At 45.7% G+C, this 25,905-nt stretch overlaps 1 protein-coding gene across 13 annotated transcripts in view; it reads right to left on the reverse strand.

Moving 5' to 3' along the window:
• The window catches only part of KALRN (kalirin RhoGEF kinase), a 655,749-nt gene that overhangs the window by 29,417 nt on the left and 600,427 nt on the right, over positions 1–25,905 (reverse strand). For 5 of the 13 annotated variants that reach the window (XM_059920941.1, XM_059920940.1, XM_059920939.1 and 2 more), the window contains exons 38-50: positions 21,406–21,472; positions 19,508–19,611; positions 19,257–19,326; positions 18,853–18,939; positions 17,920–18,012; positions 17,101–17,151; positions 16,153–16,230; positions 12,852–13,037; positions 12,309–12,480; positions 8,562–8,800; positions 6,464–6,717; positions 2,757–2,880; positions 1,227–1,655 (exon numbers count right to left, since the gene is read on the reverse strand). In XM_059920941.1, coding sequence (XP_059776924.1) covers positions 1,488–1,655; positions 2,757–2,880; positions 6,464–6,717; positions 8,562–8,800; positions 12,309–12,480; positions 12,852–13,037; positions 16,153–16,230; positions 17,101–17,151; positions 17,920–18,012; positions 18,853–18,939; positions 19,257–19,326; positions 19,508–19,611; positions 21,406–21,472 — 1,693 coding nt within the window. In that variant the 3' untranslated portion in view covers positions 1,227–1,487. Of the gene's footprint in view, positions 1–1,226; positions 1,656–2,756; positions 2,881–5,632; positions 6,162–6,459; positions 6,718–8,561; positions 8,801–12,308; positions 12,481–12,851; positions 13,038–16,152; positions 16,231–17,100; positions 17,152–17,919; positions 18,013–18,852; positions 18,940–19,256; positions 19,327–19,507; positions 19,612–21,405; positions 21,473–25,905 lie in introns of those variants that run through there. The other 8 variants (XM_059920945.1, XM_059920947.1, XM_059920946.1 and 5 more) reach the window with 4 other exon arrangements.

Below are 25,905 nucleotides of genomic sequence, written 5' to 3' on the forward strand. Positions count from 1 at the left end.
TGCCTTGTGGAACACAGATACCTGGCTTTCCCTCTCCCTCCATGTATTTGCAGATGACATTTTCAGTACATGCCAGCAATACTGAGGTCTGGAGATACAGGTGCCATGAGGCATCTACAGGCTGACAGATGTGGGCTTCCCAGGAGCTGGTGCCTATCCTACGAAATGCAAGGAAAGCAGAGCCAGAAGTTTCCCCCGCCTTCCCCATTCTCTAAGATACATTTAGGCTATGAACGCCATATCCACCTCCTCCCACAGGGGAGCCCTGCCCTGGCCCACATCTGCCAGATTTCGCTCCATGGCAACACCCACAGCCATAGGGGACTATTTGATTCTGCCAGAACTCCCACTTTCAACCACTGGTCTCTGGCCTGATTCAACTCAACTGGTGCCTTCCACCACTGACTTACCCCTCCTGGAGCCACATGGTCTTCCTTGGGTTTTGTGGTGGTTGTCATAATACGGTGGTGGCTTTCTTTGGGATTAGGTCAAATTAGAATAAGAATAATAAAGGTCCATCTAGTTAAGTGAAAAGCGTAGGGCTATAAAAAGGAAAAGGTTTTAAAAAAAATATTCTGTATTTTGTGCACAGAAGAAATCTCTAAACTTTTATCCATTATCGGGGATGTGGGTACAGATTTGGAGAAAAGCATTTCAATTTACTCTGAAAGGCAAAATGGCAGGGAAAGCCAAGTTTGCTCCAGTTCTCTAGGTGTTGTAAATTTATGATGCTTGTCATTCAGTGGCAAGCCATGTGAGAGTCCTATTTCTATTACCCCAAAGAGTTCCTGGCCTAGAAGGACCTGGAAGTTGACTGGATGTTCTTGTTGGTGGAGGTACTGGTTTCACTTCCACATCTTTGTAACCCTGGAGTATGAGAAAGGCCCCCGGGCAAGGTTTCAGCCTTCTTGTCTCTAGAGAGGCCTCTGCTAGGCCTGCAGGAGGGAGGTGGTGCCCAGGGCTCTTTTCCTTCGTGGCAGGAACAGCCACTGCCCAGGAGTCCTGGGGGCTGGGGAAGGGGGGCTTCTGGAGCTGCTGTGGTCACTCCTCATTTGCTATTGGCCAGCTATACACAGTGACTAGGGGCCAGGTCATTTCCCCAAACCATACCGACTCCATGATTTCACTGGAGCCTTCAGGGAGGAATAAGTCCCAGAAGAAAAAGAACATAAAGGGGAAAGAAAAAAAGAGGGGAAAGGGAGGAAGGAGAAACGAAAACAAATGAGTTCTTATCTTTAGCTGGGAACCAACCACTCTTTATAATGCTATTTTCCATGAAAAAAATGTTTTCTAAGTTTCCAATTACAAAGTTGGATATTTTCTACACAAAGCCAAATCTGCCAAAGAAGAAAATACTAAGCAAGCATTCAAGAGAACCAGAAGTTTTAAATAATGCACCTAGGAAAAGTTTTCTATCAGAATCAAACTGAATTAAGTTTTGTTTTGTTTTCTGTAAGTTGGATGGGACACCGAGAGATGCTCTAACATCACAATGTATCCTTGACGGGCTGGTCACTTTTAGCAAGGTCACTGTTACAGAACACATCAAAAAAGACAATCATTGTAGGAAAGAGGACAACAATAGCTGCTTCTACCTCCATGCTAGTATTAGGGTCAAGATCATCACACTCTGACTCCTCGGAACTGTTCGTCTCCTTGATGGGAAGCATGAGGAAGGGGGAAGAAAGAGAACACAGTTAGAACACAGGCAGCTTTGGCTAGAGGGTGGGGAGAACTTGAAAGAAGCATGGACAATGGGAAATCGGGCAGAGAAAAACCAGGTGCTGCTAAGGTGGGGTGAGGATCACCTAGGGCGGCAGCATGCTCTTTTCAGGGAGAGGAGGTTGGGATCGTGTAAGCTGCTCATCTCACAGGAAATAGCAATGGAAGCAACCAAATGAAGCATGAGTGCTGTCGAATTTAAATTGTTGTCTTCTGTGAGGCTGGACTTCCCAGATGAGGGTGAGGGAGAGAGTACAATTTCTTTTCCCCAAGAAGGACATTAGAATGGGTTTTGATTGTTCTTATTTTGCTCAGGAAGACTCAGGTAGATAATCACACATTATAACGATATTAAACATCAGCGGTCTAATTTCCATTGTCCAGAGCCATGACTTTTCTGAGCACCCAATGTAAAGAAAACAGATCACATCGTTTCAAGATGGGGGACAAGGGTCTGTCAAAGCTTAGAATCAGTGAGTTCACTATAACATTTGGATTGTTACGAAGCAAAAACTTGGGCTTCATCAATGTGCCTCCCTTCTCTGCCCATGCATAGGCCTGAAGGTGATGGCATCTGAATTCTGGGGAAAAGAAATGAAACTTCACCAAGGACACAGTAGCCCTTAAATTCCAAACCTCAGACTTCAAAGGGTTGGAGGTTTGGAAAGCATCTCTAATCTCTTTACACTGCATGTATTTTCAAACCTAGGATACTGAATGGGTGGCTTTGAGTACTTTAATATGAGTCAAGCATCTTGCATTTTTAAGAGAATAAACAATACTGCAGATAATTTTGCTATAAAACATCTGCACAGTATAAGGAGGAAGGTATAAAAGAAAAAAAAAAGAGATACTTACTTATTTGACTCGAAGTTGCCAGGAGAAATAAAAAATAAAAAATAAATTGATCTCGCATGCAAAATCCTACTAAACTACTTCCCCTCTGGTCCCCATCCACCCAAGTTGCCTCGTGAGAATGCTGCAGGGTGGGAGTAGATGAGAGGTCGGACACAGCTCCGGAACACCTTACTCACTTTAACAGAGACTTTGTTGCCCAGAATATCCTTGGGTTTACGAGGCCCTGTGGCTTCATTTTTACCCGTGTTCTCCACTTCCGCCCGCTTTCTCATGCGTAGAGTATGCCATGAACATGACTTCCTGTTGTACCAAAAAATGCACCAATCAAAATGGCAGGTCAGGGCAGAGTGAGGCGGTGGGTGGGCTTGCCACCCTTGGGTGAGTCAGTAGGTGAGGCGCTCCAGTCAAGCCCCTGCTTCAGAGGCCCCAAACCTGCACACCAGCTCCTGTGGTGGCTGGCAGCAGATCTCACCTCCAACAGGAAATGAGTGAGGATGAACTCTGACCCCTCCCAATACATGTACAAGGTTGGTTGTAGCATTTGAGGCAAGTCTGAGTACTAAGTGATTAAACTCTACCGAGGGAAGTTTTCATATACTGATGAGGCCTTATAGGACTCAGGAATTCCCTTCCTGAAGGGTATGATGGATGGGAGAAGACTGTGGGGAGGGGGCGATAAAATAGGAAAGATAAGGGAAGTACATTCTACAGTGTATAAGCTATTGGTACTTTCCCAGGATCAGATATAAAGACCCAAAAGGATGCTTTTGAGGTTTTCATCTCATTATTTGTATTTAGGCTGTGGCCACTCCCAAACACCGTAGTACAGATAGGAGGTTCTAGGGCATTTGACTTTATAAACTCGTGGGCACCACTCATTTATCTGGATGACTTAGGATGAAGGGTTTCTTGGTCTATGTTCTCCACATCACTCAGTGTTTGTGAATACAAGGCTCTGTCTGACAACCACTAAGAGGTCCTAGAGTTTTCCTGTTGGGAGAAGACCCAACACGTGCTCTCAGGGAGGTGAGGGTGGCAATGTCCCTTCACATTATCTTAACTTCTTCCTTCTCACAAGAGGGTTGGGAGCTATTTCTTCACAGACCTGAAAGAGAGGCTCAGAGCAGAGCTCTTGAGTTCCACATATGTTAGGACTCAAAGACACCAAAAGCCAAGTCTCAAACAGCATCAGGGACCCTGGGCAGGCAGCATCAGTTTCAGGTGTGGTCACAGAGTTTGGATGAAGTTTTGTCATGTCCGGAGTAAGTGAGGCTGGCTTCTCTTCAGTGTCTCCTTATCAAATTTAGGCCTATGCAGACAGGGCTCAATGAAAAGAGAATCATCAAGGGAGAGAGGGGAGAGAGAGAGAGGCCTATGAGATTTAGGAGGAAGGGATTTGCTCCAAAACGCGTAGCATCTCCTCCACAAAACTCCATAAATGTCAGGGATTTTAGGATGCCCTGGGGAAGGTGTTCTCAAGATATTTAGCAATAGCGTGGAGGTTTAGCGATCAACTTTCTGAGTAGGAAAGAGCGATAATAGTCATGTCCTCAAATTTATTTTGGAAAGTGGCTCCTTCAAAAGGCAAAAAAGAATCTCTTGGCCAGCCCTTCTCTTGTACCTCCTAAAGAGGCAGGCTCCCTGGGATTCCTTGCATACCAGCTCCTCACTCCAACTGTTGTTTCTGAGTGAGAAAGGTCACCGAAATGAACCTCAGATAATATCACTCTTAACTGCAGACTTTCATCCCTTATCTTTACCCCCAAAGCCATGTCCCTGGCTCATCCTGAGAACATCTTGAGTCAGGGAGGTCCCTGCTGAAAAGACTCCTAGGGCAGCCGGCACAGTGTGTGTGTGCGTGAGCATGGGGGTGCATTCCTATGTTTATCACAACCCTCTGGGTCATTCAGTATGATTGGTGAGAAACTAGAAATGCTACAAGTAACACTGAGAAGGAGACTCAGACTAGTACAAGTGGCAGGACATGCTCAATTTCGTATTCTTCTTCCCAGAAGAACGCGTCATCATGGTTTGGGGAGCTTCCATCTCTTGGCCACAAGCCTGGGGACTGATGTGGAAACAGGGTATCAGTGACATTTATCCCATAGGCATCACAACCAACTCTGACCCTTGTGGTCATAGCAGCCCTGGGGAGGGTGCGGTGAGTGTCCTTCACTGATAAATAGTGACAACCACTTTTAGTCCATTGCTCTGCTCCACTCCCACCAACCCTTGTGCAAGAGCCACTGACAAGGAACCGAATGACCAATTGGTATTTGAACCTGCTCTCTTCTGCCCAGCCTGACACCCTTCCTACCAGTCCTCCCATTGAAGGTATGAAAAAGTGACCAAAAGATGCAAGGGAGAAGTGCTGAGTGCCTGGATAATTAGATCACAACTCACTACGAGTTAGCTAGCTCTGTAAGCCACTGATTAATAAGAACCTCAATGCTTTGAGGGCCTTTATATCCAAGGCTTCATAAAAGGTACTGAAACCAAGTGTCTTTAGGATAAAATGAATCAGGCCTGTTGCCATGTAGGGGCCACTGCTGATTTCCAGCTGGGCCTGAGGTTACCTAGAAAGGCCAGGGTGGGGTCAGCAGTCTCTGTCCCTGAGTTAGAGAAAGCTCCAAGGAGGTGCAGCTCTGTTGGTGTCGCTGCTCAGATATCTCATGGGAGCTCCTCCACCCCGGCCGCCGGTGACCACACAGCGTGGAGAGCAGGGGGGGGCCGCAAGCCAGCCCACCGCCTTCTACACTAGCCACTGGTTTACGTCAGCACCTCAAGGTCGCCCAGCTGGACAGCATCCGATCTGCATCATCCCTCACCTCAGAGGTTAGAGAGAACCCACATGGGCTGCTTAGAAGGGAAGGCTAGGGTTGGACCTCTGGCCACAAAGGCACTTCTTGTGTAGGAAAGAACTGCCAATGCATTCAACCAACTCTTCAAGAAAAAAGAAGAAGAATCGTTTGTACATTTAAAAGTCCCGGAATAGTGCACTGAGGAAAAAGGGTCAACTAGTCTTTAACCTCATTAAAACATGCTTGTGGTGAAAATTTATTTTACATATTTAAAATAGTACATTTAAAATTATTAGTTACATTACAGGTACAATGATGAACATTGTGACTCTCCATTATATTGCACAGCCTGACTTCATCCATATGGGTTTCTTTAAATAGTGCAAAATACTTTATACAGGAATGTGTTTGGAAGGGTCTTCGCAACCAAAATAAGGAAAAGAAATATCTTACAAATGACCATGAACATATATTAAAGTGACAGGGGAGGGGGGAAAATCAAAAAAAAAAAAAGTTACAATCTGTACAGAGGAATTGCCATAGACAACCAAAAAGTTCCCTCTCTCCTGGGAGAAGCAGCAGGCCTCTGACCTATACAGGTCTGGCATTTGTGCTAAGGTAATTTTTTGGTGTCAATCAAAAAAAAAAAAAATATATATATATATATCAGTAACTTAATACAATATAAATAGAAGTCCAGTCCAGTGAATCCTGTGGTGGGTCAAATGGAGCAACAGGAGGCATGCCTTTTGTCACCTAGGGTTTCAGTAGGGTTCTTTTCTTAACAAGGGGGGGAGAAAAGAAAACAAACAAACAAACAGAAAATTACAAATGAAAAGGAAAGGAACACCACCACTGTTACCACCACCACCAAAAAAAAAAAAAAAAAAAAAATCGGAACGCTCCAGCCCGGTTGCCCCCTGCTGCGTGTGGTTCCAGCACTCAAACCTTGGTTCTGGTGGCACTGTCGAGAATAAGCAGCAGTAATTCCCTACCGTGTGTTTGCATTTTTGTGTTCTTTGTTTTGAATTTTTTTTTTAATCCACATACTCCTCTCCCGGGGAAGCCAACGAGGCACTTACTTGATGCTCCCGTCACTATTTTCTGCGGCTGCCGTGGCTTTGGTGAGGGGTGCCAGGATGTTGCCTGGGACCCAGCCCTCGGCGGCGGGGGAGTGGTCGCTGGCGGGCTGGTACACCAGGCACATGTTCTGCTGGTTGATGGCAAGGACCTGGACCACCTCACCTTGGCTCACACAGATTTCGTTCTCCTTCAGTGCATAGTAATCTTTGATCACGGCCATGGATGAGACCCCATTGCAGCCTCCCAGGTCGCTCTGCCAGGAGACAAGGGCGAGAGGGACACAGACACAGAAGGCTGGTTCACATGGGCTTGCTCTGCATCCTAATGTGTGGTTGAAAGTCAGCCCTCCCGCCAGCAGGGTAAATGGCAGGCAGAAGATGATCTTGAGAAATGGAATTATATTCATAAATGGGCTCTGAAAATGTATTTTATTTATAATGAAAAATTTATAATGAAAATGTCTCATTAATATTATAATTGAGGGTGAAAAGGTGGAGATACTGCCCAGCCTTAGGTAAAGGTGTAAACACGCCTTCCACCTGGGAGTCCCTCCTTAGCATGCATCTGCCCACCAGCATCCTCCAGCTCACGGAAGGAAGAGTGTGGCACAGACACGGGGATACGTAAGCACCTGGGCAGAGTGAGGTCAGGGCAAAGGTCAGGTCAGTGGTCACCATCCCCCAAAGAAAAGAACACAGGCTCTTTGATACATGTTTTTCTTCCTTTTGAAAAAGCATTGGTCTTACTCTACATTCTGACCCTCCTTGAGACACCAGTAACAATGAGACATTTGCCCAATTCAAAGGCAAGGCCATGACCTACCCTGACCCAACTCCTGTGGGAAGAGAACTCCAGTCCCCCTGTATTCATTAATATGAAGGGTCCTGCCTCCATGACCTTTGCACATGACTCTGCACCAGGGAAGCTGCTTCTAGACAGACTTGTAACTTCCACAGATGCCTGGCTGCCTCAGAGAGCGTGGTGAGAGCCAGAAATTCTTCAGTAAGTTAATGTGACTTCAACTTATTCACAAGGGCAGGGGATTTTTAAGATGAAAAAATAATTTCCAGCTGATGTGATAAAATAGGTCAGTATAGTTACTCTTACACAGAACTGAACTTAGACATTAATAGTTAATTAAAAAAAAAAATTAGGAATTCCCTGGCAGTCCAGTGGTTAGGACTTGGCGGTTTCACTGCCATGGCCTGGGTTCAATCCCTGGTCGGGGATCTGAGATTCTGCAAGTTGTGCGGCGTGGCCAAAAAAAAAAAAAAAAAAAAAAAATCAACATCACCTAATAATTTGGGTAAGAAAAATAAAACTATAAGGTGGGAACATGTGGGTAACAAATGCAGATGTTCCCATTCATAGACCCATTGAGTTCTAGAGGAAACAGGCCTGATGAGATTAAGTAAACTGCTGAGGTTCCAGGGCAAGTGGCAAAGTTCTGAGTTGCATAATTTGGAATAGAAACCAGATCGCCTGACTCGGGATCTAGCACTTTTCCCATTCGTTGTCATTCCTACTACCTGGTGGGGTCAAAACAGCTGTGTAGACTGGATCTGCAGTTACATTGATGACTCTCCCCATGGCGATGTCTGAATTGTGGATTATCTCGGATAGTCTAATCCAAGGCTAGCTTCCCCCATTCACACACTGATGGGCAACATCCTCTTGCTGCTTCAGCCAGTGGGCGTGAGCTCGCTTCAGCGGCTCAGCCTTAGAAAGGGCAATCTCTTCAAGATGTCAAACCCTAGAGTTGCGACTTTTAGATGATCCACACCACAGCTCCTCTATTTGCTACAAATCATTAATTGCCACTCCAACATTACCATATTTGTAGAGTGTTTCTGCAGATGACAACAGCCCTTTAACACAGAGTATCTGGACGGCGGGGGAGGAGGGTAGTGGAGAGGTGGGGAACTGGTTTAACTCACTCAATTTGCAGGGGAAGAAAGAGAAATCATTGAGATTAGGCTGTACTGAGTGGGCTCTTCCTGCTAAAATGATCGGCATAAAAAGATGCTACTTTATAAAGTAAGCCCAGAGGCTGTACCCTCAAAGTGGTGAGGCTGGCAGTAGTGGGCTGTCACTTACCTTGCTGGCCTCAAACTTGTCCCCAGCCTGGTGGTAGTCAAACCCCGAACTGCCATTGGAGGTAGATATCTTCAGGGGTGGCAGAGGCGGGTTACAGCTGGAGCCCTTTGGGGGCTTCTCGGAGCCCACGGGGATGGAGGAGTAAGGCCTGGGGCTGGCTTGGGGAACCCTAGCAGGCTGGGACCTCATCACAGCTGTGTTCCTTTCTTTCCGCTGATATTCAATGGGCGACTGTAGGGCTGCAGGGGTAGAGGAGACCATTACTCCCAGCTTGGGAAACCCCATAAGCTTTGAAGGCTTATGAGGTACAGGCTTGGTGTGAGGCAGAGTGAGGATACGTGAGGAAGATACTGCCCCGTTTTTAAAGAATGTATAATCTACCGAGAACTATTCTTAGTTTTGTCTATATGATGACAATGCAAAAACGAAATGGTGCAAAAGGAGGGAGAGAGGGCTCTGTAGTACGTGTGTGTGTGGGTGGACACAGGGATGGGTAGGGTGGTAGTAAAGAGCTTCAGAAACTGCCAGCCATCAGGCCCCGACATGCAGGCTCTGCAGGATGGAAGCAAATGGGAAGTGGGTCTGGGGAACAGGATGGAGTCAGATTCCCTGGAGCACAGAGCCATGGGTCTGTGTGGAGGAAGAGGAGATGAGACAGGTAAGGGAAGTTGGAGGTGCCATGATGTGAAAGATCTGGAAAGCAGGTGAATGAGTCTGGATTTAATTCTGAAGTTCATGAAAAGTGACTGAATTAAGTAAACGTTCGTGTTTTCAATGCAGGTGCTAGCACCAGAGTACACCTGAAGAACATTAACCTTGCTGCGGGTGCGGGGAGGGATCGGCCAGGCTGATTAGGAGCCATGAGATAGTGAAGGGGAGAGGCTGGACTTGAGCAGAGCCACGGGAATGCGGAAGGGTGCGGTGCGGCAAGCGCTCCAGAGGGAGCTGAGGCTGACACAGCCTAGATGGGAAAAGATGGCAAGAAGCCAGGGTAACTTGGGTTTGGAAGCTGGGAGAAGTGGTGGTCAGTGGAACTCTGGAGAAAGCTGCTTTGAAAGGAAAGAGGTGAGCTTTGTTTTCCTGAGTTTAAGATGATAAAGCTCCAAGGTCTTAGTACTAAAGAGGTACAGCCAGGCAAAAGCCATACAGGTCAAATTCTGTAACAGTGACTTCAAGGCTGGCCCGATTATGCTGTTTCTGTCAGTGTTCACTGTAACAAATATTTAATTGGGTTAACAGCTGGGGCCCTGAGAACTTTCCATTATAAGGATATTTCCATAGTAATAGGTATATACTTTAATAGGACTCAACATATCGTCCACACTTCCTTTCTATTTGAGGTCTCAGGAGGGAAAGGTTGGCTCTGAGGTGCCTGCATGTGTGTCTACAAGCAAAAGCCTGGCCCCAGTCCATTGTCACATCCTTGTCTTTTGAGTGTGTCAAAGTGCTGAACAGGCTGCTGCCAGACCTCAGCCTTTCTCCCTGGAGAGCATTAAATATTTACGTATTGAGAATCTGGTTCATTAATAGCTCCATAATTCACTATTATTAGGCAAAAGGTCTCTTGGAACCATGTACAAGTCTGGATAACTGACTATGCCCAAAGAAGTACCACTCTAAGTTTGAAGCAGATAGCAGACAGCTGTGAAGCAGGCTGTAGCAAACTGACTTGATGAATCATTACCCATCTCATGGAAGTGGGGTATTACCCGATTATACGCAATAACTGTGCTAAAGTGTTTGAAAATAGTATGTCTTCTTAAATAAGCTGCATAGAAAGTCTGTGCTCTTCCACCAGCCTCAATCTGCATAACTCAGGTCTTAGGATCAGGAAAGCTGTGCATCTTCGGATAGGGTTTGTATCTGGCTGATGGATTCAGTGTCTTATACCTGGTCCTGTTTTTTTGCTCTGTTTGCTGGGGAACTCATAGACAAATGTGTGCCCTACCACTAGCAACTATACTGCAGTTTTGGGGTTAGAGCCTAATTTTAAGTTATACAAGTTATACAGTTCTGGGTTCCAGTTCTTGTTTTAGCACCTACTGTTTTTGTGACTTTGGACCAGTTTCTTAACCTCCCTGGGCCTCCTTTTCCTCACTTGAAAAATACAGGATGATATTACTTAGCTTTCCACACTGATGTGAAGATTAAGTGTGGTAACACATGTGAAATGGTTTGATTCATGCCTCGCGCAGAGAAAGGACTCAACGTATGGGAGCCATTATTGTTACTCAATTATTTCCGGTTTCAATTTACTGTCCTACCTTATTTTTCTTTTGTCCTGAATTGATGAACTTAAAAACCTCATTCCAGCTTAGAATCTATCAGAAATTCCAAATAGAATGGAATTTAATGAATGTATTGTATACATGCACATGTTTTTTGCTTAAAATTATTTTATCCATAGAAGCATTAATTCAATGTTGTATACTCAATAACTGTGAACTATGTACAGCTTTCATTACTATCCCTCAGGACTGGGCTGGTGTTTAATTTTAGACTCTTTAGAATGAGAAAGAACCCTAGAAATCACTTAGTTTAGTTTTTTTTTTTTTTTTTTTTTTTTAGTTTAGTTTTTTTCACCAAACTGTTCTACAGTTGGGGGACCAGGGGCATGGCTCCCAAATACTGTCCGTAAGCGTGTAATTGCTTTGAAGTCTCGTGTTCTATCTTAAAAAGGCAAGGCATTCTGCTCCATAATCTCTTTCTATTTGTTTTAAAATAAACACAACTGTGTTAAACCCCTTACCATGGAGTACAATTGATACCTGGTAATCTCACAAGGCTCTCTAGTGTTATCTAGAGATAACTTGGGGTTTGGCAGACCAACTCAAATTCCCCTTTGCTCCCAACAGAGGCGATTGCTAACTCTAAATTTCAGTAATACCTTGAAACTTCCCCGAACAGACTGACGAGTACACAGAGAATGACGCTCTCTATGGGAGGCGTGCCATGTTTTCCTGCTTCCAGTGCTGCAGAGTAGGTCTTTCACAAAAAAGCCAACTGAGGCCCAGAGAAACGTCATGACTTGCCCAAGGTCCATCCCCACAGCACTGAGTTCCATGATAACATCCAGCAAGTGCTCTATTTGCATCATTTGAAAGAGACCAGATTCTAGACTAGAAAAGGTGACACACCTAAGGGTGGACATGTATGTGTAAACATGGGAGCACATATGGCCATACGGTACTCCTTCAGGTCCATAGAGAGCTTCATTCTCTGTGTAATTGACAGTTTGTTCTGGGAAGTTTCAAGGTATTACTGAAATTTAGAGTCAGCAATCACCTCTGTTGGGAGCAAAGGGGGGATTTGAGCTGATCTGCCAAACTGCCAGTTATCTCTAGATAGCACTGGAGAACCTCTGAGATGACCAGCCATTAGCTACTAAATGGAAAAATACACGTCATTGATAGCTGGCCCCCGAGACAAAGAGGATGTGCCCATTTCAGACTTTTGCCCCAATTATTACCAGCTGGTAATAGTGGCACAAGGCACATCCTCTATGTCAAGGCTGCAAGAGATTATTTCTCCTTTTGGAAAGATGGCCTTCTTTATCATGCCCCATCTGCCCACTTGTGTATTCGGGTTCAGAAAAATTCTACACGAAGTGTTTCTGAAAACTACAAAGTTGGAATGCATATAAATGTGATCGGGGCTCATAACTCACCATGAGCCCAGACCCAAGGAGGCTCAGAGGTGTGGGGTCCCCTGAAAATGGCCCAGCAAGAAGCCAGGCCCAGTACTCACCATTTAAGAAGTCTCGCTGTGTTTCTAAGACTTGATTGATGTCCTGCACCCAGGCCTGCTGGATATCAGCGTTGGCAGCTTGCAGGATGACCCTCTCCGAAGTCTCCCTGTTCATGAGTGCAAACTTGCAGGGGTCATTGTCCACGTTCTCCTCCAGGACCAAGTAATTCATCTGGAAGAAACCAAGGTGATCCTTTCCATACGAAGCAGTTTAAAAAAATCAACAACATATTACAGTTCCTCAGAGTTTGTATTTCAGGAAATGTTTCCAAAAATGTGCCCTGAATCTAATAGCTTAAATACTTTGGTTTCTGTCTTTGAGTGGACGACATGATCTTGGAGAACCTGCAGGATCATGTTAGAGACTGGCACCGAGCCTGTCACTTTTTCTCACAGATAATCAACCTTCAATCCCGAAGGTTACTAGGCTGAAAGATCTTCAGTGTTCTGGACCCTCACTCGTGCCAGTGTCTCTGTCTTAGGGAAGTGGCTCCCCCAGTGTGACTCTTCCTTGCCCCTTCTCGTCCCCGCCTGGATCCTCACCTTGATGCTCCTTTTGAACATGTAGCCTGGGGTGAGGGATCCCTTCCTGAGCAGTTCACTGAAGATGACAATTTGCTCAAAGAGGAACACACGCCTCTCCTTGGTCCGCGACTGCATGCCGGCATCCAGCTCAATCACGTAGAATGTATCCTGCTGCAGCAGCTTGCCCTGAGCCGTCAGGGTGCCCTGATGGAAAGAAGGACTGGGGTGAAGTAAGTGAAAGACAGGGAGATGACCACAACCCTCTAGGTCACAGAACCTCCCTCTGTGGGGACATGGTCAACAGACCTGACAGCAAAAGCCTCGGGCTCTAGTAAGAGACTGAATCAGGGCCCATCCAGCCATCTAGGGCAGACCGTGGCCACCTTCCCATTCACACAGGGCCCTGGAGGGAAGGGAAAGAAGGCTACGGAACCACTAAGAAGCAGCTCCAGGAAAACACCAGAAGGAAGGTAAAATTATTAGCTAAAAAAATGTTTGGGGATTATGCTGGCCCTTCTTGTTTTTTATTAAAAGGAGAACAGAAAGTAGATGATGCTGGAGCTGGAAGTGGCCTTTCTGTCCTCGGAACTCTGAGAGTTGTGCCTGTCTGGCCCTTGTGGACAGGACCTGGGGTGCTAGCCATGAACCTAGAACCAACCTGGGGCCATGGGAAGTGATGGAGGCCGGCCCACAAAAAAAAATCAGACGAGTCAGGCTCCTTTCTTCTATTATTTCAGGATGGGGAAATTCTGAGGTCCTAGTCTCCTGCTACAGATCAGCAGGTACAGTTGAGATACTATCGACAGGTGCCTATATTTCAATGCCTCCAGTTGCCAGATCACTTGACACTCAGGGTAGGAGGTGGAGCCTATCTGGTTTGCCAGTTCTAACCAGATTTTCAGAAACATCGCCACATCTTCAAAGGGAATATGGCCTAACCCAGCAAGTCTTCACGGATGCTCTTGCTTTTTCTACTGTTCTGCAACAAGAAGACACTGGCATCTGAGATAGTGGCCAGAGGGCCTCCTCTGAACTGTACTCTCAGGTGACAACTTTTGCCCTTTAGTGCAAATGTGGCCTATTCTCTGTATGTGATGCCTTATTCCAAACATTACCCAACACACAGGCCATTTTCCTTTCATACTCCTGAGAAACGCCTGCCCTCTGCTTGGATTGTGGTTCCTTACTGTCAAGGTCAGCAGCCAAACAGGCTTATCTCTACGCTGGTCCAAAGTTAATATTAAGCCAGTGACCAGCTCTAAAAGCTCTATTAATATTACATAAGAGCCTGACCCATGAGTTATAGCCCTGTCAATGCCAAAGGGAAAGCTAGAGGATTGAAAAGGGAGAGAATCTAAGGGAAGGGGCTAACTTCTCCCTGACCCAAAGCCACGGACTTCAGAAGGAATGGAAGTACGTTCATGGTCCTTCCCAATTAGCTGAAGGAATGCAAAGCATATTCTCTAGGGCTTGATGAAAAAAGGAGATGGTGGTGTTCGATTTAAAAGAGAAAATAATTCCACCCTCCTGTGTGTGGCCTTCCGTGGACACACGAACATGCACAACACAGTTCCTGTGAAGTCTGACTTGGGTCAGAAGATACATCAGATGCTGTTCCTCCTGTTAGTGGTCAGTTCCTCCAGAGACCAAGAGAAAGTCAAGTCAGACTCCTGCTCAGAAAAACACAGGGACACCAAGGATGAAGAGCAAAAGGAATTACTTTTGTTCAGAAAAGGCTCAGATCTGGCATAATTCCAAGGGAACAGGTAAAACGTCATCTAGCATGACTAAAGGAACACTGTGTGAGAACTCGGGGTGAATTTCTGCTGCATGACCCTGCTTCTCGAATGCCTCATGTCTACTGTGGAGAACAAGAACCTGTGAAAAAATGAACAGCAGAAAGGACCCTCCACATAGTTCCTGGTCACAACAAATCAATGGAAATCAGACAGGGACACCAGGATGGGCGGCAAGGGCAAAAAGGACAGAAGAATTTGGCTCAGGACCATCATGAATCCAACTCATTAACCCAAACCTGAATATAGCATTTCCTAACTTTACTTGTATACCAGTCTGCCTTATGTCTATTTTATTCTAGTTTGGCCAGAGAAAAAAAATGAATAATGAAATCTTGCAGGATTGCTGGGAAACAGGATTAGAAGATCCACATCTTTCTCTAAGGGGCTCAACAACAACTAAGCACCAGTCAATAACTGCATCAGTTCCAGTTTTATCATATTAATATTTAAAAGAGATTATGTTTAGTTAGAAGTTTGGATATAAATTAATAACAGCCACTTATTAAGTTTAAACCAGGAAAGTCAATTTGCTCTTCTAAGGTTCACTGTTATGGGTTGAATTGAATCCCCTCTCCAACTTGGATATTGAAGTCTTAACCCCCAGCACCTCAGAATGCGACCTTATCAAAAGACAGAGCCTTTACAAAGGGAATCAAGTTAAAGAGAGGTCATTACGGTGAGCCTTAATCAAACATGATTGGTGTCTTTATAAAAAGGGGAAATTTGGACACAGAGATATGTACAGAAGGAAAACGATGTGAAGATACAGGAAGAATGCCATGTTAACATGAAGACGGCCATCTACAAGCCAAGGAGGGAGGCCTGGACAGACCCTTTCCTCACAGCACTCAGAAGGAACCACCCTTGCCTACACTTTGATCTCGGACTTCTAACTTCTGGAAATGTGAGATGATAACATTTCTGCTGTTTAAGCCACCCAGTCTGTGGTACTTTGTTATGGCAGCCCTAGCACACTAGCATATTTGTTGAAATCCAAACCTTGGGTACATCTAGCTGTTTCTCCCAAGACTTGATTCTTCTTGTCAAAGAACAGAAATGTGCACTGTGAAGTTTTAGAGCTTTAAACATTCGTTTAACTAAAAAGCCAGCCACTATGTGGACCTGTTTACTAGAACCACCCTCTCCAAAAAAAAAGTGTTTCATTTTCCCTCTGGTTCTACTCCCATCACGTAGTCCTGCTCTCCCTCACATTCCCGGCATTTCTCAAGCAAGAAAGAAAAGGGAAGAGGTCACTGGCAGGTCCATAGCTATAAAGAATTTGGGGTCTTTCCAAGCCCCTTGCAATCCTGACTGCAGCTTGGTTGACTTCCTCTGACTGCCCTATCACTGGAGGTCCTCAATAGGTGCACCTTCCAGGCCTGTGATTCGGAGGGGCCCGGGCACAAGGGCAAACGCGGTGAGTGACAGAGGCAGAGAACACGCGCACAGGACTTCAAAGGGAAGCCTGGGCTCCTGCCGCCCTGAAGGGAGAGGGCTAAGAAGCCTTCTTAAGGGCTCACCTCAAAGCCCTGCAGGCGCCCCAGATTCATCATGTCGTTGCAGCGTTTTGGAACAAGGCACATTAACTCCACTGCTTTCTGTGGGAAAGAACAACAGCAGTCAGGACGGGGAGCGGAACTCGGGTAGGGGGCTCGGCAGCTCCACGCTGGAAGCCAGGGGCCTCCTGGGGGCTCCTTGACCCTAGGAAAGGACACTGGTCCCTGCTGTCCACTTCAGAGGAGGGAGGGCTTTCCTGTTCTGAGTTGGGAGGTGTTGGTCATCCGTGCAGGGGCTCCACGTGAATCAGCGACCACACGCGGGGAAGATGCTACCCAGCCCATCCTCTTCCTAACCTTCCCACCTCTGTTTATCCATTTGCTTTCCTTCTTGCATTTTCTTTCTTCTCTTTGTTGCTCCCTGGCTGCCGAAGCAACAGCTTAGCCTCGCTTGTGAAATACTAGAGGTTTTAACCTAAAATAACCTGCCAGAATGGTCTGTAACCTCTCTGGCTTAAAATAATCCCCATGGTGACATTGTCTCTAAGGACTTCACTTAGGGAGTAATCCTCGGGGACGGGGGAGGGAGTGAAAATGGAATAATTTGTATGTCAGCCTCAGATAGTACCTGGATTCATGGATGAAGCTGCACAATGAAACACCCAATCTCTGCAGGATGTTAGAGGGTTCAAATACCACCTTTTCCCACCACATGTCACTGGGAGCCACAAGGAGAACATGAGCGGGGCTAAGCTCTGGTCTGGCCCAGGACCGGATTCTCAAAAAACGTTCAGTGTGCTCCTTAATACTTGCCACTCTACATCCTGCTGGGCAGCTGTTTGCAAGGGGCTCTTGCTGTCTGACAGGAGCCAGCCTGGACTCTCCATTCCCCAGAGCCCATCTTTCCCCTTTAGGGGCAGACATCCAATACTGTCCCATAAGAGCCACCAGCATTACAAGCAGAAAACTCACCTCGATATCAGAACACTCCAAACCAGCCTTCTCACTGTATCTCAGGAAGTCCTAGCAAGTGGGGGAAGCAGGGAGAGTGAAACCAGTTAGGAAAATAGAGCCCTATAAAAAACGTAGCATCGTAAAAACCAAGATGACACTCAGGAGACTTTCCTTCCTCACAGAGATGGCAATGCTTTGTAGTAGCTGAGATATGAAGCTGTGACTCATGGTGGATGTAATCACACAGAGAAAAGCCCCGGAATATTCAAAGATTCAAAGCTATGGGAAAAGGGCGGGAGGGGTGAAGGGGAGAGAAAGTGTGTGAATAGGGACAAAAGGGGAATGATGACAAGAAGGAAAGGGACAAAGGACTGTCAAATCTCTCATTTGCTTCATATTTCTGTAAGACAAGTCAAACTAAATGATTTTAAAAAGTTAAAAAATGATCAAATTTTAGGTTTTACTCATCTAAGGTTCCTAGGGCTTTGCCTTTCCTTTTCTTTCTCTGTGTATTCTACTCTGATTTTATGCTCTTATTATTTTTTAGCTTTTAAAGGTACCAAGTCAGTCAGTGATGGCAACAAAGTAAGAAAGTGATGTGGAAAAAAGAAAATCAAATAACCACCAACCTTAAGGAAGGAACAACAGACATGCAATTTATTCAGGGGCAAAGCTGACACAAATAACCAGCTGGTAAAAGGTAAAAACCCACACATGCCCCCAACTAGTTCACAGGGAAAGTGTGGTGGAGACAGAACCTCGAGCTGACCTGCTCCCTAACTCAGAGCCTGATGAAGACCCCGCTCTGGCCCTGAGCGGGGCTCACAGCCCTCTTACCTTGAGGAGCAGCTGATATTTTGTTATTCTCTGAATGGGCTTGATAAGGAAGTCGCTAAGTGTCAGCCTCTGATTTATCTCCTGTTTCACCTCCTGGAACACAAGGGAGCTACATTAGGGGAAAAGGAACCAAAGGATTGGGGTGCTCTGGATAGGGGTTCAAAGGCAAGGACGGCAGGTCTTGGTGTTTGCCAATAAAGGTTTAGAATCTTCAAACCACGCAATGGGTAGAATTGCCTATGCAATAGCTCATTTTGTTATTAACGACAAAGCACACCTCACCATCACCTTCTTACCTATCAAGCTCTGCCACACTCTGTGTCCTTACCCCAGTCCCAGGGACAAGCTAGCATGGGTGTGCTGCTCTCTCTCCCACGCCACGGCCAAGTCAGAAATGAAGGGCTTCCCCTGGGACACCACAAGCCTACGGGCTGGGCCCTCAACTCAGATCTGCAAACACTCAGGCAAGGGCTCTTTCCAGGTGATGGTGTTGCCTCTCTTCCAGCAAAATAAACACCTCCGGGTTGGGGCAGAACAAACACTTTGAGGTGCCTGCCGGGCCTCGGGGAACGGGAGCAGAGGCTACGTACAAGGTGCTGTGAGCACCTCCGGGAGGAGGGTCCTCAGCAAGCAGCCTCCAGGGCCCGCTGAGGAAGGGCGTGGGCACAGTGGGCTCCGGGGTCACGGAAGGAGGACCGGAGCTTCTGCAGCGGTCTCTGCGTTACAGAGTCGTTCTGCCAGCGGGGGCTCTAAAAGCGGGGAGGAGCTGACGAGAACTTAGCCAAGAAGCTAACGGCTCTGTTGAGGCAGCCCTGCCTGTCCTGAGGGATGGACAGTGCCGTGAGGGGGCCGCGCGCGGACGGATGACGGCTGGTGTTTGTGAATGGGGCGGTCCCGGCCTGAGCGTGGTTCAGCCAAGCCCGAGCAGCTTACTTCAAAGTAGGCGTCGTACTCAGCGACGATGTACTCGGAGCGCGGCTTATTCTGGCAGTACCACACGTAGATGTGCAGCTTCCGCTCCTGCAAAGGCAGAGGGAAAGGCGCTCAGGCAGCTGTGCCTTGCGCTGCATCATCTCAGAGTGCTAAGCTGGTCTACGGGCGGAGAGACAAAGGACAAAGATGTGGCCCATGCTCTGGGGACGCACCAAGGAGGCTAAATATCAAGGACAGAAGAGTAAACACAGGGGGCAAGAGCCCATCTTCCAAACTGCCAGAGAAAAAACCCCAACAGCTCAGAGAGGGATGAGAAGGGAGAGCAGAGGAGGGAAGGGACAGTAAAATGCATGCAAATGAGCCTGGTGGCAGGGGGAGCGGAGGGGCCACAGGGCAACACTCACATATTTAATAAAGAGCTGTGCCAGTCTGTCTTGCTCCTGAATACATTTTTCCAGTTCACCCAGGAAAACACTATTAAAGGATGGAGAGAAGAGAAGGAAGGCACATTCTTCAGAACTGTATCGTTTCTCAATGGTGAGATGAATGACACAAGACTCTCCCCAAACCCCACCCCTAAGGTCAGACACAGGGGGAGGAGAGGAGAGTCCTGGATTCCAAGACCCCCTGATCCTCAGGGCAACGTAGCACTTACTCCTTATGCCAATCATAAATCTGGTGAATATTTCCAAACACGATTTTATCCTTTCCTCGCATGTCCTCAGGGACACCCTTTTCTTCTATTCTCTTCATGAAGCCCTGCGGGGCGGAGGCAATGGTGAGTAAAGCATTTTCACAAGGAGGCTTTCTGGGCCGAGCCCCACCCTGCAGCCCCGTGGAAGCCGCCCCCCCTGTGTGTGAGGAGGAGGGCAAGGGCTTCTGTAGTTTCTCTGCACTCAACCAGGACTTCACCCTTGTGCAGAGGGACAGACAAAACTTCTGTGAAGTTCTGGGTCCCTTTCTTTGTCTCCAGCCCCCGTAAGAAAGCAGGACAAAGAAGAAATAGTTGCCTGTTCTTCTCCCATCTCCCAATCCAATTAATTACATCTTTAAAGGCTTAAAACTAGATGTGTTTGACCTAGAAATAAGTCTTAATATGTGAATACTTTAGATTCTGTAAAGTGCTATCATATATAATCTTATCTCGGTTTTAAAATCAGGTTCTGAGGTTGTACCAGCATTTATCCCCATCGAAAGATGAGAAAGCCAGTGCATGGGGAATTATGTGATTTGTCTAAGTCACACCACTGATGTCTGACTTCCCTGGACCTCAGTCTGCAGATTCCCAAGCCTTCCACTTCCAGGCTAGACTGCTTATGGAGGCTGCTACACCCCTAGCTGCCCCCATTCCACCTTGGAAAAGAGGATAACTTCCCACAAGTTAGAATTCAAGTCTTCTATATGCCAGGTTAGTCTGTGTATCCAAGGTTCAGGACAGGTCAATATGAACCCCTAAATCAGCAGACTGCATAGGATGGGGGCTTACAGGCCCCATGTAAGGAACCAGCAGGTGATTCAGATATCAGGCATTCACTTTTTAGACTTCACATCCTGTCGTTTAAGATGATTAACAGCAGGGCTCTAAGGCATCTAAATTATCCATTTACTTTCTTAGACTTTTTCCTCCAAGTGTCTAAATCCCCCTAAAGTAAACTCCTATGGAGAGAGCTGTTTTATTTACTATCAAGTTGACTTTTAACTGTGCACCTGCCAATCTTGCCTTATTGGTGGTTTTTTTCTTTGTCCTCTTGGTAGCAAACTAGGGAAACATAGAAGCCCCAAGGTTTCACCTGCTTGACTTGCTTAGTGCCCATGGTGGCTCATAACTGAAGAATATATGTCTGTATATTCTTATATTTATGGTTAGAGATATATATATATATTTATAACTAGTATATATATTGGTTAGACACCAATGAAAAGCTCTGGAGACAATAACTTGGTCACCTAAAACAAGGTGAACTGGATTCAGGTCTAACTAAGAGGCTGCAACATTTGGGGCCCTACCCTCCTCTAAATCTCTCATAATATTTCAAGGGGAAAAGAAAAAAACTTACCTACATATTCTATTTGATCTACTACCATTTTTAGTTTCATCTCTACAAATACCCAGGGAGAGTAAAATACATACTGTCAAGTTAAATCACCATGGGGCCGGGATTTCCCGGGTGGCACAGTGGTTAAGAATCCTCCTGCCAATGCAGGGGACATGAGTTCGAGCCCTCGTCTGGGAAGATCCCACATGCCGCGGAGCAACTAAGCCCGTGTGCCACAACTACTGAGCCTGCGCTCTAGAGCCCGTGCTCTGCAACAAGAGAAGCCACCGCAATGAGAAGCCTGTGCACCGCAACGAAGAGCAGTCCCCGCTCACTGCAACTAGAGAAAGCCCGCGCGCAGCAACGAAGACCCAATGCAGCCAAAAAGTAAACAAAAATAAATAAATAAACAAACAAATAAATAAAACAAAACCAAAAAAAACACCAAAGGGCCCAGGTAGGGTCCAATATGCCACTGGTTGGGTGACCACAGACCCGCCCTGGGCCATGTACTCACCTCTACCACAATCCCCAGATCCTTGACATAGTCTTTCTCTGTCTGTACCAGTTCATTCAGGACAAACCTGAGCAGGAGATTAAGAACAGTGAGGGTTCCTCTTCACTGTGAAGCAAGAAATCTTCACACTGAAGTTCACAGGAAAGTTACTTCGGCGTCTCTATGACAAGACCACCCAAACCCACGCTGGGCACCCTGGGGGAGGTGCTGGCTGGTGCCCTCTGGATGAGAGGCCCCCGCTGCCGAGGAGCTGAGGGCACCGGGGCTGAGAAGGCTTTCCCAGATGGTAGGGACAGCCAGAAGAACAATGCTCACAGCCCAGCATCTGTCTTCCTCTTCCTTATGCTTCCTCCTCCCTCACCTATAACTGAATAGTTGTACAGACACAAGGCAGAAGGAGTAACAGTCACTTGGGCAAAACTGAGTTATGAGAGCTTCGAAGCCAAGGGATCAGCATGAGGCTTTTCCTCCTTCGTGTCAGCTCTGTTCTTTGCTTAACAAGAAGAGAAAGACATTTGTCTGATAAGCAACCTTTGGGCCTCAGAGACACTGTCATCAAGTGAAGTGTTTGAGATACAGAAGCTACAATTATTCAGATAGGCGTCCGTGGTAACTGGCCTGCAAAAATCCCCCGTCAAGGCCAGAAAGATTCCCTAATCACCCCTTTCAATGCGGCCACATTCCCATCCCCACCAGATGTGTGATTTAATCACTACGAGGACATTTACTTTCTTGGTTTCTTTCTTGTTAATGATTTCTTCCTCTTAGAACATTTGCTTTTGTGCCAGTTGCTTCATCTGGCTTTTCTCAAGCTTATGAGAAGGTAAGTACTATAAGCCCTAGTGTATGTAGATGGAAATACTGAGGCAGTATCGCCCAAGATGACAACGTGAGAAGCAGAGCTGGGATTGGAACCCAGTTGTACAAGAGTCCAAAGACTCTGCTCTTTCACTGTTGCCCGCTGCCTGGTTAAACTACTCAGATTGGCTCTCTGGAGTCCCTGAGGCGTCAAACCCAAACACTTCTTTCTTCCTGTCCAGACAGTAAAGAGCTGGACATAAAACACGTATGGCTGTGCACAGGGGCAGGGTAGGTGTACGCAGCTGAATGGAGTCTGATTTGTATTATCTAAGTTTGAAAGAGTTTAGCCCGGAGCCACACAACTGCATTTTTGACCCGAGTGGCAGAAGGGATCAAGTTCTAGGATGTCAAAGAGGGGCCCCAGCCCAAGGGTAGTAGCCGTTCTGAACCCAGGAAGCAATTCTTCTGAAATTCTTGTCCATACAGCACAGAGAAGCCACCAAATCCCCAGGCCTAGAGCCTCAGGGCGATGGGGAACACAGGCTTCTTTATCAGCACGCCCAACACTTCCAACCAGCTCCCTCTCTCTGATACACACAATTATGTGTTTCAGGCCACAGGAAGGAACCAGCAAGGCCAAATAAAAGCATTTAAATGTATCTTTAGCATGGTCCGAGTTACCACTTGGAAGAAAGTGGTAGAAGAAAAACCACAGGAAAGTTAGAGTGGGAATTTGGGGCTAGAAGGGCCTTCTGGAGATGAAGTCCAGCTCTCTGCCTCTGGGTGGTATTTCTATGCTAAGCTACCTGCTGACATTGAAGGGTGTCTTGGGATTTCCAGCCTCTAGGGAAGAGAATTAGACTAGGTGCTGCCAGTGGACCTAGCATCTCCTCCCTTGAAGAGCTGATGAAAAACACTTGGAGAGATAATGACACATTAAAAGACATTCTGAAAAGGTACATAAAAGATTTATGCTACAGGCATCTCAAGGCAGTACACAATCAATTGCCAAATAAACTGAACTGACAATAAAGCAATTTTTTTCATGTTCAGTTCTTATGAGTAAAGGTTATTTACAAAGTAAATGTTATTCTTTGGTCCAACTAAACTTCTTCCAGCTACAGGTCAGACCTACTTCTGACCTCTGTCCTTCACAATGGTAGGGAATGGCTGGTCTTCCACAGAAAATCTCTTACAGCCTTTGCACTGGCTGTTGCCTGTGTCGAGAATACTTTTCCTCCATGGCTAAAGGCTAGTTCCTTACCTCCTTCTGGTCTTTGTGCAGACCACTTTGGTCAGAACCATTTAAAGCCGCAACATGGCCTCATCCGTACTCCCGATCTCCCTTACTATTTTTTCCTTTTTTTCCAGCTTCTAACATACTACATGATTTATTTTAAATTTTGTTTATTGTATGATTTCTCCCATTAGGATGTAAACGTGTCATGGGAGCATGGACTTTTCTTTTGTTGTTATTGTTTGTTTTATTCACTGCTGTATGCCAAGCACTTGGTACATAACAGGTGCTCAACAAATATTTGTTGAATAAATGAGTGGCTAAAACTTGAAGACAATTAAGTCCATTCTTGGCTTTTTTCTTCTCCTGGACAAATAACTGTCTGTTTACATCTTCTCTCCATGGAGCTCTCATTAAACCTTTTGAGGGCTTACTGGGTTGAGTCTCAGTTCTCTATCCCTTCCCAGCCTCCAGCTTCACATGGTGTTTACAATTAAACACCTTCATATCCTCTCTTTCATCGTGACCATAAAGTATAGCAGAATAAGGGCGATATACAGTAAAAGGAATGACTCATTCTAACACCTGGATTTTTGGGACACTGCAGGATGTGGAAATATGTGGAGGAGGGTGAGAGAGTGAGAAGAGGGGGAAGAAATGAGTGAATTGGGTAAAAGAGGCAACAAACCTTTGGCTGTTGGAGCAAAATTAGACAATATCATGTCTGGAAGCAAGACAATGACTTAAATGACTGTTCATAGGCCCTTTTACAAGAGTAGAGATAAGCTTTGCCAAGGAACACCTGTCACCTTAAAGGTTACCTCCCTAATATAAGCTTTCACCTTCCTGGTATAAGTTTTGCTTTGGCTTGACAAGACTGGAACATCAGCTCCAATCCTGCCTCATCTATGTAAAAACTGAAAAGCTAAGGAGAAGCAGCTTTGTACAAGTCCTAAGAAATTTCCCTTTGGGGATGGTATTTCTTTACCTCTATTCTATTCTTGGGGTTCCCCTGAGCACCCATAAAGTTAAGGGGGTAAATATGGAACCAGAGCACTTACATGACACTTGCTCATTTCCATTAGGAGGTGACAGCCCTGCTCTGGGGCCAGGCCCTAGCTATGATGTTTCCTTGGTAACAGTCATAAATGGTCACTTTGTCTATCTGCAGGCAACAGAAGGACCTGGCTTCCTTTATTTTTGCTATCTTCTTGTCTATGACCAGGCTAAAGGAGTGACGAGTTCAAGGCAGAAGGGTAGGCTAATTAGCAACAGGGCGGGACCTTTTCCGCCTGCCTATCCCATTCTCACTGTGCTTACCATCTCTCACACATCAAGCTATGTGCAAGACTCATCAGCAGCTCTGCGTGCAACACAGAGTGAAACCCTAAACAACAAAACTGAAGTTTTGGAGGGACTGCGGTTTTGCAGTAATGGTGTTGCTATCTTCTTGATCAAATCAAGTAACAGAAGATTGACTTAACATCACTGTAGATAACTCAAACCTTGCAAAACATATGGGTTCTTGTGAATGGACTGCAATGTGAATTGTATTTACCCCTAACCATTCGAAAAGTAAAGAGGTTCTCTTGGAACTCAGCCCACAGTGAAATAAGTCAGACAGAGAAAGACAAATACTGTATGATATCACTTATATGTGGAATCTAAAAAATAAAACAAACTAGTGAATATAACAAAAAGGAAACAGACTCACAGATATAGAGAACAAACTAGTGGTTACCAGTGGGGAGAGGGAAGGGGGAGGGGCAAGATAGTAGTAGGGGATTAAGAAGTACAAACTATTATGTGTAAAATAAATAAGCAAGGATATATTGTATAGCACAGGGAAATATAGCCAATATTTTATAATAACTATAAATGAAGTATAACGTTTAAAGTTTGTGAATCACTATGTTGTACACCTGTAACTTATGTAATATTGTACATCAACTGTATCTCAATTAAAAAAAATTGGGCTAAAAAAAACCCCCAAAAAACAAATATTACTATATAAAAAAATTTTTTTTAAATAAATAAAACCGCTGGAGAAGGGGTGGAGCTAGAACCCAGTCTGGTAGCCCAACAGCTTCCTTTTCCTATACGTTACTTTCCTACATCTGGGGAAACGTTTCCTCAGATGAAACTCCATCAGACTTTCTAACACGGAGTCTTTGATATGGGGCCACAGTAATGGTCCCATAGTTCCCTGACCTTTGTTGTTTTCTTTTTTAGCAGTCTGTTTTAAATTTCTAACAGACTTGGTTACAACCACACTGTCAGTAACAGCCCCTATCTTACAGAAAATATTTCAGCTGAAAATCCTTAAAGTCAGTGCCAAATAGCTCGTTGTTGATCAATGTCACACTGTATAGACCGGTCACCTTTACTTAGAATGAATGGTGTCAATGGAAACACAGTGTGGGGAATCCTTAATTCTCCCCAAACTTCACAGGACCCCGTCC

Source organism: Balaenoptera ricei, chromosome 4 (assembly GCF_028023285.1).
Source record: "Balaenoptera ricei isolate mBalRic1 chromosome 4, mBalRic1.hap2, whole genome shotgun sequence".
NCBI classification, from domain to species: domain Eukaryota; kingdom Metazoa; phylum Chordata; class Mammalia; order Artiodactyla; family Balaenopteridae; genus Balaenoptera; species Balaenoptera ricei.